At 36.6% G+C, this 13853-nt stretch overlaps 2 protein-coding genes across 2 annotated transcripts; both read left to right on the top strand.

Moving 5' to 3' along the window:
- Window positions 1-203: 203 nt before the first annotated feature.
- LOC111385527 (probable glutathione peroxidase 2) lies at window positions 204-11924 on the top strand. Its single transcript, XM_023009924.1, has 7 exons — window positions 204-479; window positions 1446-1522; window positions 2447-2508; window positions 2609-2727; window positions 3201-3368; window positions 3922-3961; window positions 11632-11924. Exons 1-6 carry the CDS (start codon window positions 321-323, stop codon window positions 3952-3954), a joined length of 618 nt encoding a protein of 205 aa, XP_022865692.1. The 5' UTR covers window positions 204-320; the 3' UTR covers window positions 3955-3961; window positions 11632-11924.
- LOC111385528 lies at window positions 8353-9102 on the top strand. Its single transcript, XM_023009925.1, has 2 exons — window positions 8353-8592; window positions 8734-9102. Exons 1-2 carry the CDS (start codon window positions 8353-8355, stop codon window positions 9100-9102), a joined length of 609 nt encoding a protein of 202 aa, XP_022865693.1.
- Window positions 11925-13853: the final 1929 nt, after the last annotated feature.

Genomic DNA, 13853 nt, shown 5'->3' with positions numbered 1-13853 from the left:
AATCATATAGGAGAAATAATTATGCACAGACATACAATTTAACGGTGAAACGAAATTAAAATACATCTATTTACAATGATTGCTTAACCCCATGATATCCCATTCAAAGTTGAGAATGTGAGGCGACCTAGTTAATTAATTTAAAGTTTACACCTGGTTTGTAATCGGGTAACTATTTTTAACCTATAGGTGAGAGAAGGAAACAAGTTTTACTTGAACTGCTTTTAAGCTTAGCCAAACAAGGTCGAAAGACAATCCTAGTGAAACATCATAATTGACACCCATGCGGCAGCTCCGACTGAGCTCTGATCTACGCGTATATGCACACAGAGGCACACGGAAACATGCATTGGGGGAGTTTGATCAACCGGGCATCTCTTGTCTTTCTTGGTCTTGCCTTGTTGTTGTACTACAGACATCTTCCTGCCAAAAATATTGCCCAAGAATCCCCAAATTCCATTTATGAATTCACTGTTAAGGTAATTATCAAATTTACTGTTTCTTATCATGGTTTTCTTTGTTTATCGGTCTGTATCTCTGTGTGGTGTGTGAGAAATTGTCCTTTTTCTTGAATTAAGTTTTTTTTTTTAATCTATTATTCCCAGTTTCTTAATATGTAATTTATTAAATGTTTTTGATAAACAAAATTACTATTGATGCAAGAGCATTTGCCCCGAAGATGGCTTTTTTGTAAGATAACAGAACGAACAAGCATTAGGATTATTTCAAGCAAAAAATTCGTAAGAAAGATTACACTTTTGGATGTTTGGTTTAGATTACACTAAACCCTAAAAAACACACACTGTTCAGAGTTTTTATCAGCTCCTGAGTTTTTGCGTTTTTCATTCAAAAAGTGGGAGAGAACATTTGATAATTATTCAAGCAAGTTTTCGAATAATTGATCTGCAATGCTACTCCAGAAGAATATGCTAAAATTTTTTGAAATTCCTATTCAATCTCCATAGCAGTTAGTAATTTGAGGGTGCTTATTGCTAACCCAATATTAACATTTTCCAGTTACACAAGTGATAAATTGTGACCTTTGAGCCTAAAATGTTTGGCTAAGCTTTAAAACTTTACTCATAAGTAGATAAATAAGTTTTTAAAATAAATTATTTTTGTTATTCAAAGAAAGCTGCTTACTTTGACATTGAGGGAAGAGTTACATTCAAAAAATCAATTTTGCCACTTAAAAAGTAAAACAAAAGTAACTGATCCACGTTTAAGCTTAGCCATACCTTCTCTAAAGGCTTTTTGCTTTTGGACCATGGATATGTTTGCCGATTGGTTACACCATATATTTGGGTTTTTTATTTTATTTTATTTTTTCATAGCAGCCTTAATTCTCAAGAATTAGATATTCCACTTGTTTGTTTTGTAGTAGTTGTCCATTTAGGAGAATGATCTTTTTCTTGTGGTGTTGGTTAATTTAAATTAAATTACAGGATGTTCGTGGAAATGATGTGCCATTGACCAATTACCAAGGGAAGGTTCTTCTCATTGTGAATGTTGCTTCAAAATGGTACATGATTTCACCTGTTTCTGGTTTGTAACTATTAGGCAATTTTGTTTGAACTCTGTAGTCATCACTGTTCTGTTAAGTTATATTTCTGATTTTCTCATTTCTGCCCTTTCTCTTCGAGTTTCACTTACATCGTAAAAATTGTGCCCATATAACATAATGAGCATACTAATTCAGATAGACATGGTATATTTTCTGAGAATGAGAATTCGATATATGACCTGTTCGAAGCTGCCACCGGTAGTGAAATGACGCATAATTATTTTGGTGACAGAGGAATAGCTCATAGATGCGATCTACCTCATGACGATAGATAAATGTTTATTTTTTGCGAGTACTTTTTGACCGGGGTTGCTGAATATCAAAAGCATATCACACCGAATCAAATTTTTGTTTAATGAGTTGAGGCCATAGGCATTATTGGAGAAGAAGAACTAGAACATGATCAATGCTAAGAGCTTTGAGAATTCAACAGGACATTCATAAAGTTGATCTTTATGAGTGTTATACGACGTTTTGAGAATCTTATGACCAATTTAGTTGCAAACCAGTGAACGATTTGCGATCTAACATAAAATACTCTAAAGAGACAGTTGGGTATTTTTAACATTGGGTGTGAAATTTTCTCTTGGAAATGATTTCTTGGCCATACCTAAAACAATAGGACGAAGGAAACTTGATTATAGTTGTTTTATGAAATACATTCCAATCCCTTTGGCATGGTGTATCTTAGGTTTGGTGATGCCTTTTCTTTGATCTTTATTTTATGTCAGTTGAATAATATCATTCTTCTTAGATGATCTTCTTGCTGTATTGCTATGTTTCTTATTTGCTTACCTTAAAAAAGATATTCTTTTGTGTTTCCTTTAGCTTAAAAAACTTAAATCTTTTGAACCATAATCCCTGCATTCTTCCTTTTTACAGTGGTTTAACACAGTCAAATTACAAAGAGTTAAATATTTTGTACGAGAAGAATAAAGACCAAGGTTTGTTAACCAATTTTAACATTTTGGAGCTGTCACCACATGTTTTTGTCTTGATTGGTGGGTTCTGTGAGGCATACGTAATGCAATCATTTCTTCTTAGGTTTCGAAATATTGGCATTTCCTTGCAATCAGTTTGCCTGGCAAGAACCAGGAACTAATGAGGAAATTCAAGAAGCCGTTTGCACAAGGTTTAAAGCAGAATTTCCAATTTTCGAAAAGGTATCCCTTTCCAAGTTAGATTATTGAATTGTATATTTAGCCCCCGTTTGGTAACCATTCTTCCAAAACTCTTTTTTTTTTTTTTTTTCCATGCTCATTTTCAATCACACATTCTTACAATAAAATATTCTTCACGTGAACTCAAAACTTTTTCCTACTTTACAAAAACCACCCATTAGCTTTGCCATTAATCTGTTTCTTAGTGGAGAGATTTTAGGACTCCTTGACACCAATAAATTCCTGTTACCATTAACGAAGTTTGAAAAACAAAATTTCTAACACAATCTCAGAGGGAGATATGTGCCAAGCAGGGAGGATTATAAATTTTTCTTGACTGGATTTTTTTACTTGGAGGATTATCAAATTGTCCTAAAGATCATTTATTTTTCTCACTTTGCCATTTCTGCATGTTTTTCTAAAAATTCAATATACTGGATGAAACTATAAACGAAGTATATTTCGCGATATCCTAGGTTGATGTTAATGGGAATAATGCAGCCCCTCTCTACAAGTTCTTAAAATCGGAAAAAGGCGGTTTGCTTGTAGATGCTATCAAGTGGAATTTTACTAAGTTTCTGGTGAACAAGGAAGGAAAAGTTGTGGAGAGATATGGTCCTAGGACCCCACCTCTTGAAATCGAGGTAGGACAGTTTGTTCATTTTCTTTCGTTAGTCATGTATTTGCTTGTTGAGTTTTGGTGGAGCTAAATTTGGATGAAAGATGTTTACCAATCAGACATTGATTATCATGGTCATACATACTCGTTTAGTAGACTTTCTACCCAAAGCCTTCATATTACTCTTCGAGTCGCTTACCAATTAATTTTCGATTAACAAGGATTACATAAGATATACTCGTGGAAAAAGTAAAATAGGTTTGAAGGAAATATTTGTTTACAGGAATAAGTTATATTTTTCATAATTATTGGTTAAGGAAGTTACTTATTTTGATAGTAATACAGGGGTTACTTTCGTATTTACTTATTCCAATTTTGATCAACAAAATTCATGAAACTAAATTATTTGCTTATATAAGTATATTTACTTTCTTTAGCTTAGCTAAACATGCACATTAGAAAATGCTAGAGACAACTTCTGAATTTGTTTACATAGATTTTGCTTTTCTTTGGAAGTAATTTTGATATCAATTAGGTTTGTATCTAATTGATCTTTTCTTCCATTCTTCCTCTTGCAGAAAGACATTCAAGATGCTTTGGGCTTATCTTGAGTACCCGGTTCTACTTTCTCTTTCCCGTCTTTCATTTATACTAATCACATCTATTATTTATTTACATCAAGAATAGATACATATTAATGAGGACATCCAGTTATTTATTTTAAGTGACATCCAGTTTATTTGTTTCATTTTAGTTGGATTGTTATTTTGTTTATTTTTAGTTAGGTTATTTTTTCATGGACTTGTGTAATGGGCTTGGCCCTCTCTCTTTAGGTTTTTGTTATTTAAATCTTTTTCGCCATGTAATAAACAGTTGATGATTGAATAAAATTATTGGTGGCTTGTGGCGAATTTCCCCTCTCTTTTCCATTATTCTTCTCCTTCTTCTACTGTTTCCCCCTTCTGCCATCCCTTTCCCTAATTTCTTCTTCCTATTATTTGGTTTTCTCGCTCTCTATTCAATAGTTCTATTGGTGCTGCATCAAATTTGGTATCAGGGCTAAAATTTGGGTAATTTTTCATCTAAAATCCAAAACTTTCTTCCTATCCTCTTCCCAAAAACTTGTGGAACAGCACAAACAAAAAATTTGTTGTGAGGCAGCAGTTTTCTTGTTCAATATTCTTTCTAGTTGATTAGAAAAAAAATCGTTACTGTTCACACCCGAAATTTCAGTTTTTTTTAAATAGATTTTTCAGCAGTTTCACCCAAAAATAAAAAAATAAAAAAAATTCGCTACTATTCACGGGTACTGTTCACACTCGGAGTTTCATCTTTTTTTAAAAAAATTTCAGCAGTTTCCCCAAAAAAAATAAAAAAATAATTTAGTTTTAGAGTTTTAGGTGTTTGCTGCTGCTAAGTGTGTTGTTTCATAAATTTCATCCCTAACAATCAAACCCTACTTACATTCAGCCTACATACAAAATCAGCCCACCTTATGTTAACCCAACCCTATAATAATCCATATACCCACATATAATTATTACCCGCGAACCCATTCCTTTTATCAAGACATTTGGGCCACAAACTAGGGGCTCAAATTACTCCCAATCCCAGTTAAAACTCATTCTCACTTAATCCAATTCAAACCCACAACCCATTTCTTCTCTGTCACCACGGCTACCATAAGCAACAATCACCAGACAAATCGTCCCACCTACACACAACCCAGACACAGTACACCCCTTCACTTCCACACTCAGGATAGAAGTCACAATCGTCTCCATTGCCACCTGCCGTCGTCAACAACACAATAGAAGGACAGTTTCTACATACACTACCAGCAGAACTAGAACAGCAGTTACTCATATTCACAGTAAACCACCTGAAGCGAAGGAAAGGACGCAATTATATCCAGAGCCCACGTGTCAGCAGTTCGAGCAACTAAACGACAGGGAGTCCTTGACCTTTATTTATTGTTGCTTTACACTACTTTTACTTGTGTGGCCGTTATTTGATAATTGTAGCCTTAAAAATCCACTTGATCAGGATTTGTGAGTTCACATCCATTGTTCCCCGATTACCCCCACGTGACTAGACCTTTCGAATAATCATTTGTATCCTTGCTTTCTATTTTATTTCCATCAGTATTATTAGCTTGCCACGTTCGACCCTACGTAATCCTATCTTTTTTTTTTAGTAACTTAAAAAAAATAATAATAATAAAATAAAATAAAAATAAAATAAATTGCTATTTTACTGTTGGCACCCGTTGTTTATTGATCTCAGTAGTGCATTTCACTTAGCTAGTGTTACTTTGTATGCATTTGCGTAGTGGTTGCGTTACTACCTCTAGTTTGCCTTGCCATGGATCCGTCCCAAATTGAGGCCCTCGCCCGACAGTTAGCACAATTACAAAATCAATTAACGGCTGTCCAAACTGAGGTAGCCGCTACTCGTGAGGAGTATAGAGCCTTAGCCGCTAGGTTGAACACTCTTGATCCAACCTATATTTGACTGAAGCTGAAAACTCTGAAACTTCCATTAATAGACCTCAACGTCGTCCACAAGGTGGTTGACACCACTCCAGATATGATTGTAGGGAAGGAAATCAGGCTCGTGGACGAGAGCTAGAATATCACCATTATGATACACAATCTCCCTCTTGCTACAAGGAGCGCCTCTTTCGAAATTTTAAGTTAGATGCCCCTATATTTGATGCTTGTCTAGATTCTAGTGTATTCAATCAATGGGTTAGAGATATGAATCGCTTCTTTGCCTGGTATGGGGTCCCAAAAGATCGGAGGGTACAATTTGTCAGTTTGAAATTAATTGGCACTGCTCAACTCTTTTGGGAAAGTGTTGAGGACCTCCTGGAGAGGCGTCATGTTTCCCCTGTTGGGAGTTGGGATGAAATGAAGCGTCGCCTTCAAGAAAAATATTTATCTCAATCTTACAGGTGTAACTTGTTGGATCAATGGAACGCACTTATGCAAGGCAATTGACCCATGACCGAATACGTCGCGCAGTTTGATGAGTTTCGAATAAGATGTCAGGTCGTTGAGGATGAGATCATGACTTTGAGTAAGTTTAGGCAAGGCCTAAGAGATGATCTTAGGCGTGAGCTTGTCCTTAGAGGCGTCACCACTCTTGACCACACCTACTATTTCGTTCGGGATTACGAGTTAGTGACTAGGGCACCGTATAGAACTCGTAGTGACACTCGTACTGTAACCTATTCTGCATCCACTCCATCCCCTAAATCTAATCTAGGGCCTCCTCCTTCTAATGGTACCTCTGCATCAGATAGTAAAGGTAAATGTTCTAAAGTTTCAAGGGCGTCCTCCCATTTGCAATGCTTCAACTGTAAGGATTTTGGTCTTATTTCTTCTAAGTGTCCTAGCCGAGCCCTAGTTATGGAAGAGCGTGAAGGTATAGTTGACGGGCCATTAGAGGACCAGGTTTATGAACCTAAGTTAGAAGAGTTTGATGACTTGGAGGATAGTGAGGATACCTTCTTAGGTTGTATTCAGGCTAGTCCCCTTATCCCACATACGCCTAGAGTTGGTGTCGTCCGTTGCACTCCTACTCAGCCTAGGAATGCCGATGATTGGCGTCGTCATGCCATCTTCCACACTTACATCAAGATCAATAACAAGGGCTGTAAGGTTATCGTGGATAGTGGCAGCTGCATTAATGCGATTTCGATGTCTACTGTATCCCGTCTAGGGTTGAAGCCAGTTCCTCACCCTCAACCATACAGCGTCTCTTGGGTTGATACCTCTTCTATAGTTGTCAAGGAGCGTTGTTTAGTCCCTATCCAGTTCCTCGATTATTAGGGCCATATATGGTGTGATGTCATTTCAATGGATGTCGAGCATATCATCTTGGGACGATCTTGGTTATTTGATCTAGACGTAACCATCTATGGTCGATCCAATTCCTGCTCCTTCATGTTTAATGGAAAGAAGATTCACCTTAACCCACTGCCCTAAAGCTTGTTGGCTCACAGGAAACGAAGAAGAGTGTGGAACGAAAAGGATTGTATATCATTAGTCCTACGGAGTTTGAGCGTACACTTGTTGGTGACTCAATTGTGTTCGCTTTGGTAGTCATGGAGGTTTCATCTAACTCCACAATAAAGAGCCCTGCTGAAGTCCAATCGTTCCTTCAAAAGTTTTGAGATGTCTTTCCGGAGGACCTACCTGATCATTTACCTCCTCTATGGGACATTCAACATGCCATAGATTTCTTCCCAGGGGCATCCCTTCCAAATTTGCCTCATTATAGGATGAATCCTACCGAGCACGCTGAACTCCAAAGGCAAGTGGATGACCTCCTTCACAAAGGATTCATTCGTGAGAGTTTAAGCCCTTGTGCAGTTCTCGCCCTGTTGACCCCTAAAAATGATGGTTCTTGGATAATGTGTGTGAATAGTCGTGCCATTAATAGGATAACGGTGAAGTATCGTTTTCCCATTCCTAGACTTGACAATATGCTAAATAAGATGGTTGGGGCTACAATTTTTTCGAAGATTGATCTGAAAAGTGAATACCATCAGATTAGAATCCGCCTAGGTGATGAGTGGAAAACCGCCTTTAAAACGAAAGATGGTCTTTATGAATGGCTGGTCATGCCTTTTGGGCTAAGCAATTGGCCGAGTACCTTTATGCGGGTAATGACACAAACTCTTCGACTTTTCATGGGTAAGTTTCTTGTCGTTTACTTTGATGATATTCTCATCTATAGTAAGACTAAGGAGCAACACCATGACCACCTTACGCTAACGTCAAGAAGTGCTCTTTCTTCACAGATACAGTTGTTTTCCTGGGGTTCATTGTGTCTTCGACAAGGGTATCTGCTGACCCTGTCAAGGTTCAGGCGATTCTTGACTGGCCTGAACCTAAGACTATTCATGACGTCAGGAGCTTTCACGGCTTAGCTACATTCTACTGTCGCTTTATCAAGGGGTTTAGTACTATTATGGTGCCTATTACGGAGTGCATGAAGAAATGGGAGTTTCATTGACACATGAAGCAGCTAAGACCTTTAAGTTGGTCAATAAGCAAATGACGGAGGCTCCTGTCATGCGTCTTCCCGACTTTTCCAAAGTCTTTGAGGTCGAATGTGATGCCTCCGGGGTAGGTATAGGCGGAGTCTTGAGTCAGGATCATCACCGTGTTGCCTACTTCAGTGAGAAGTTAAATGAGACCAAACAACGGTACTCAACTTATGATAAGGAACTGTATGCGGTGGTCCAGGCTTTGCGCTATTGGCGCCACTATTTGTTGCCCCAGGAGTTTTTCATGTATTAGGACCACGAGGCCCTCCGTTACCTCAACTCATAGAAAAGATTAAGTTCTAGGCATGGTCGTTGGATTGAATATTTGCAGGCCTATTCATTTGTTTTGAAACACAACAAGGGCATGGAGAACCAAGCAGCTGATGTATTAAGTCGTCGTGTCTCCCTTTTGTCGATCATGAGTATCAAGGTCATCGGTTTTGAAAGGTTTAAGAAGGATTACGAGGCATGTCTCGATTTTAAAGATATCTTTCTTGATTTGCAAAGGGGACAATCAGGCACCACATATAGCTTTCGACTTGAGGAGGGTTATCTCTTTAGAGTCAATAAATTGTGCCTCCCTCGAACTTCAGTGCGCAATTTCATAGTGTGGAAAGTTCATGCGGGAGGTTTAGCTGGTCACTTTGGGCGTGATAAGACCATAGAGGAGGTTGAACGCAATTCTATTGGCCTAGTTTGAAGAAAGATGTGGCTAAGATTGTCAATACATGTAACACTTGTCAATTGGCCAAACAAAAGAGGCAAAACATAGGTCTATACACTCTTTCCGTCCCTAATTGTCCTTGACAAGATGTTAATATGGATTTTGTGTTAGGATTGCCACGCACCCCAAAGAGACATGATTCTATTTTTGTGGTTCTCGACAGTTTCTCGAAAATGGCTCATTTTATCCCCTGTAGCAAGACCTCAAATACGTTCAAGGTTGCTATGTTGTTCTTTAATGAGATTGTCAAATTGTATGGGCTTCCTAAAATCATTGTGTCCGATAGGGATGTTCGTTTCACTAGCCATTTTTGGAGAACTTTGTGGCAAAAGATGGGTACCAAATTGAAGTTCTCTACGGCCTACCACCCCCAGACTGACGGTTAAACTAAAGTAGTTAATCGTAGTCTTGGTAATTTGTTACGATGTCTGGTCCGGAAAAATCTTCGTAATTGGGATTTGATCCTTCCTGTAGCTCAAATTGGTTATAACAACTCCATGAATTGTTCATTGGGTATGAGTCCATTTGAAGCTGTTCACTGGTATAAGCCTAGTAAGCCGTTAAATCTCATTCCTATGTCCCCACAGTCTAGAGTGTAAGTGTCAGCCGAAGTATTTGCACAATATTTTCGTGATTTGCATATTGAGATCAATAAGAACTTGAAGCTAGTAATGCTAAATATAAACTCTATGCTGATTTGCATAAACGATATATTGAGTTTAACATTGAGGATTACGTTATGGTTCGCATTAGGCCAGAGCGGCGTCTACATGGACTCGCCTCCAAATTGCAAGCCCGTAGTGTTGGTCCTTTTAAAATTTTAAAGCGAGTTGCTCCAAATGCATATGTTGTGGACATTCCACCACACTTTGGTTACCACTCTACTTTCAATGTTGAGGACCTAGTAGCTTATAAAGGTCATTTCATTCCCTCAGACGATCATTTGTTACCTCCTTTTGTGGACCTTGATCCCGACTCTTTGGCCACTTTTAACCCACTACCACTTTTCACAGTATACACAGATAAAATTGATGTTATTTTAGATGAAGAAATCGTGTTAACTAATGATGGGGAGGTTCAGCGCTTCCTTATTCGTTGGGTTGGTCAACCAGATTCTGACCGTATATGGATCTCCAGGAGACACTACAGCAATTGGATCCAGATTTATTTGAGCTTTATCGGAGTCAGCAGGATTTTCCTTGGCTCAGATCGCCTCCCGTTCACCCTAGAGGAGTTGGTGAGGACACCAGATTCAAACCTTCACTGACACATTTCTACAGACACCGGAAGAAGCTTGCCCAACCACCAACCACTCAGCTTATGGTTGGGAGATTAACTGCAACCTATATTGATATATTCACTCGACAGGGTTGAGTTTTCTCCCACCCCGGAAGAGTTGATGAGGACATCCAGTTATTTATTTTAAGTGACATCCAGTTTATTTGTTTCATTTTAGTTGTACTATTATTTTGTTTATTTTTGGTTAGGTTATTTTTTCATGGACTTGTGTAATGGGCATGTCCCTCTCTCTTTAGGTTTTTGTTATTTAAATCTTTTTCGCCATGTAATGGACAGTTGATGATCGAATAAAATTATTGGTGGCTTGTGGCGAATTTCCCCTCTCTTCTCCATTATTCTTTTTTTTCTTCTACTGTTTCCCTCTTCTGTCATCCCTTCCACTAATTTCTTCTTCCTATTATTTGGTTTTCTCGTTCTCTATTCAATAGTTCTATTGGTGCTGCATCACATATCTTTCTTGAAAGAGAAGATAGGGAAACTTTTACCTCTTAATGCTTGGCGATGTTGTCAAAACAACCTGTATTCTTTTCTCTTCCATTTCGCGGTCTATTAAGTTTCCCTAAAGAGGGAAGGGGAAAGAGCGCTTTGACCCTTGAGATCATATAGGGACAGAAAGGTGCGAGTTCAGTAGACGCTTTGGCAACTTATTTGGCTTAAAAGTTTTGGGATCCACAGTAGTGTGCATATTGGTCCATACAATTTGTGGGTCCAAGGTTTACAAGAAAGCCACTTGTTTGCCTAACACGCTCTAAGTTATGTTCAATTGGTTATGTTAGTCAGCAGATTCAGGAAAAGTAGACGATGGAGATTTGCCTAACACGCTCTAAGTTATGTTCAATTGGTTATGTTAGTCAGCAGATTCAGGAAAAGTAGACGATGGAAATTGAAATTGACATAGAGATGTTCAATGAAGAATCAGCTGAATCCAAATGATAGATATATATTCAGATGAATTTGGCTGATTAGAAAAATGAGAATTAGGATCACTAGAAATGTTGCTAGATTTGAAAGAAAAAGACAAAAAAAATGCGAAGTGCATGTTTGATATGTTGTTGTGGATTGAAATTGATAGAATAAAAAGCAATATTTGAACTAATCTTTCTTATGTATCATATTATAATACAGTTTTGTCCATTCAATCGTACCAAAGATGATATAGTTTATAGTGCTCCACTCTAACCCCGCCTTTCGTTTTTGACCTTGCAGGACTTAAAGGTGTTATCCTGGAACTTCCTCGTGTGCAATATTTGGAGTTTTATCTTTATATGGTTTACTTTCAAGAATTCAACTCTAGACCCTGAAGTCCTTTCTTCGTTAGTCTTGTTCATGTGAAATACGTAAATCTTTGTTCTCTTTTCTACTCATTCTCAATGTTATAACTTCTTGATTCCAAAGAATTAAATGCAGTTGGATTTGAGGATAAGAGAACAAGGCTTAATGTTAAATGTGTACTTGTGCAAAAGCTACAAAATCAAAACACACCACAAAATTCATCTTTTCATGTGCAATAGTTTTTAAAATTGAGTGACTTGACTTGATCTGCTATGTTATTATGTCGAATCATTTTATTTTAAATTGAATGGATATTTACGAGGCATGCTACATGGTGAATAATTGATCTTATAGTTTGGGACATTCTATTTTAGAATTTCGGTTGTGTTTATGTACGTAATGGTTTACATACACGTGATGTGAAGAGATATGATTGTATCAAAATTTCTTTCAAAAAAGAAAAAAAACTTTCAACTCTCTTTTTGACATCTCACCTATATGTAAATTATTATACATTTTCATTATGTACAAGTAGCAATATTTTTAAAATTTTGTGACGGAGAATTAAAAAAAATCTAATATGATGCAAAGTCAAAGATTAAAAATTAGATTGATTAAGGTAATTAATAGGGCTATTTGGTGTCATAACAAGTTATGACGCTTGTTTTTGAATTAAAAAAAAAAAATCATAAAAGGGTGTTAGTACGACTTGCGTACGCATTCAACACTTATTATGACACAATTTTAAATTGTCTCATTTTAAATTTTTAAATGTTAAAGATGAGCATATCTAAAACAAATTCATATTGAATTGAGTTGAGAAACAGTATGCACGACTATTCAAATAATGCCAATATTTTAAATTGGTGTTGATCAATATTTTGGAATTTTGTTTATCCATGACAAGATGCCAATCCAATGGGCCAATAATGTAATGTGGAAAAGTATTCTTATTTTATTTCTAAATATTCCAATCCAACTTGGCTCGATCGACTGACATGAACTTTGGCAACTTTTACATAAGAGTTTGGTAGCAAAGGCGGCCATGAAAATTCAATATATATATATATATATTGTTGATTACGTGTGTCATATTTTTTGTACATTGGAAACTAACTGATGAAGTGAAGGAAACGAGCCAGAATACCGAGATCATACTATTTTAATCCCATTTGAAGCTGATAAATTTATTAGCATCATACCATGAATGTAGGCATACTGTAAAATCACTTCAATTACTTTTTGTTGATCTTATTGTGCGACAGTCATTTGTTCAGAACTCTCTCTCACAAGCTCTGTCTTAAAGTTTCACAACCGTTGCCAGGTGTTTGGAGTGCACCTTGGATGGAAGGAAAGAATAATTAATGTTCCCCGGCTCTAATATTGGTCTATGGGAAAAACCCATGATTACAAGAAATTCTGTCATTCTACCTACAGTCGCATCGCAGATGATTAGATTGATTTTTTTTATTCTCTTTTCATCTTTCTATCAATTCCTGTGTTGTTTGTCAAAATTTTTTATTAATTTCTTTTGTACTTATATAGCATGATTCAATATTAGTTAGGCATTCTAAGATTCTTTTCATACCAGTTTGTCTTGTCATTTTCAACTTATGTCACGAGTTAAAAGTTTCTTCAAAAATATCTCATTCTCCAAGTTGATGATTAGACCGAAAATATGTTACTAGTGCAGTCAACTTATGATTAACAATCAAAATAAAATAAATCAACGTTGCATTAATCGAAGAGTTCACCAAATTTAAATTCTCTCTTTGGAAATTTTGCTAAAGATTGTTTATTAGTATTAGTTATGAATTTATGCTAATCTCACTTATCAGTAAAACTACTTAATAGGTAGCGGTGATGGGTGGAATATGATCAATATTCCCTCGCCAATAATAATCAAATTGTTGGAAAATACACACAATGGGGGAGGTGGATAATATTTTTTTATAATATTTTACTCACGTGGTGAGTATTCTAGTTGGAAAGATAAATGGTTTTTTAAATTGTCCATGACAATGTGCCACGTGGTATGTTGTCAACAATATTGTAAAAATAATTGTACACCAAACATGATTGTTAATAGTTTAAACATCTAGAATAGACCCTTTAACATATAAGTCATGATAAAAATCCACGTGAAAGAGCAAAAA

Source organism: Olea europaea, unplaced genomic scaffold, assembly GCF_002742605.1.
Source record: "Olea europaea var. sylvestris unplaced genomic scaffold, O_europaea_v1 scaffold3196, whole genome shotgun sequence".
NCBI lineage: Eukaryota > Viridiplantae > Streptophyta > Magnoliopsida > Lamiales > Oleaceae > Olea > Olea europaea.
The sequence above is the reverse complement of the archived record's forward strand: the minus strand, read 5'-3'. Positions and strand labels throughout refer to the sequence as shown.

Bases quoted from the DNA above. Each gene is read 5' to 3' on its own strand.
- LOC111385528 (XM_023009925.1), top strand. From the start codon at position 8,353: ATGGGAGTTTCATTGACACATGAAGCAGCTAAGACCTTTAAGTTGGTC. The intron at 8,593-8,733 runs GTGGTCCAGGCT...GAATATTTGCAG, and splicing joins ATGATAAGGAACTGTATGCG to GCCTATTCATTTGTTTTGAA.
- LOC111385527 (XM_023009924.1), top strand. From the start codon at position 321: ATGCACACAGAGGCACACGGAAACATGCATTGGGGGAGTTTGATCAAC. The intron at 2,509-2,608 runs GTTTGTTAACCA...ATTTCTTCTTAG, and splicing joins CGAGAAGAATAAAGACCAAG to GTTTCGAAATATTGGCATTT. The intron at 2,728-3,200 runs GTATCCCTTTCC...GCGATATCCTAG, and splicing joins AATTTCCAATTTTCGAAAAG to GTTGATGTTAATGGGAATAA.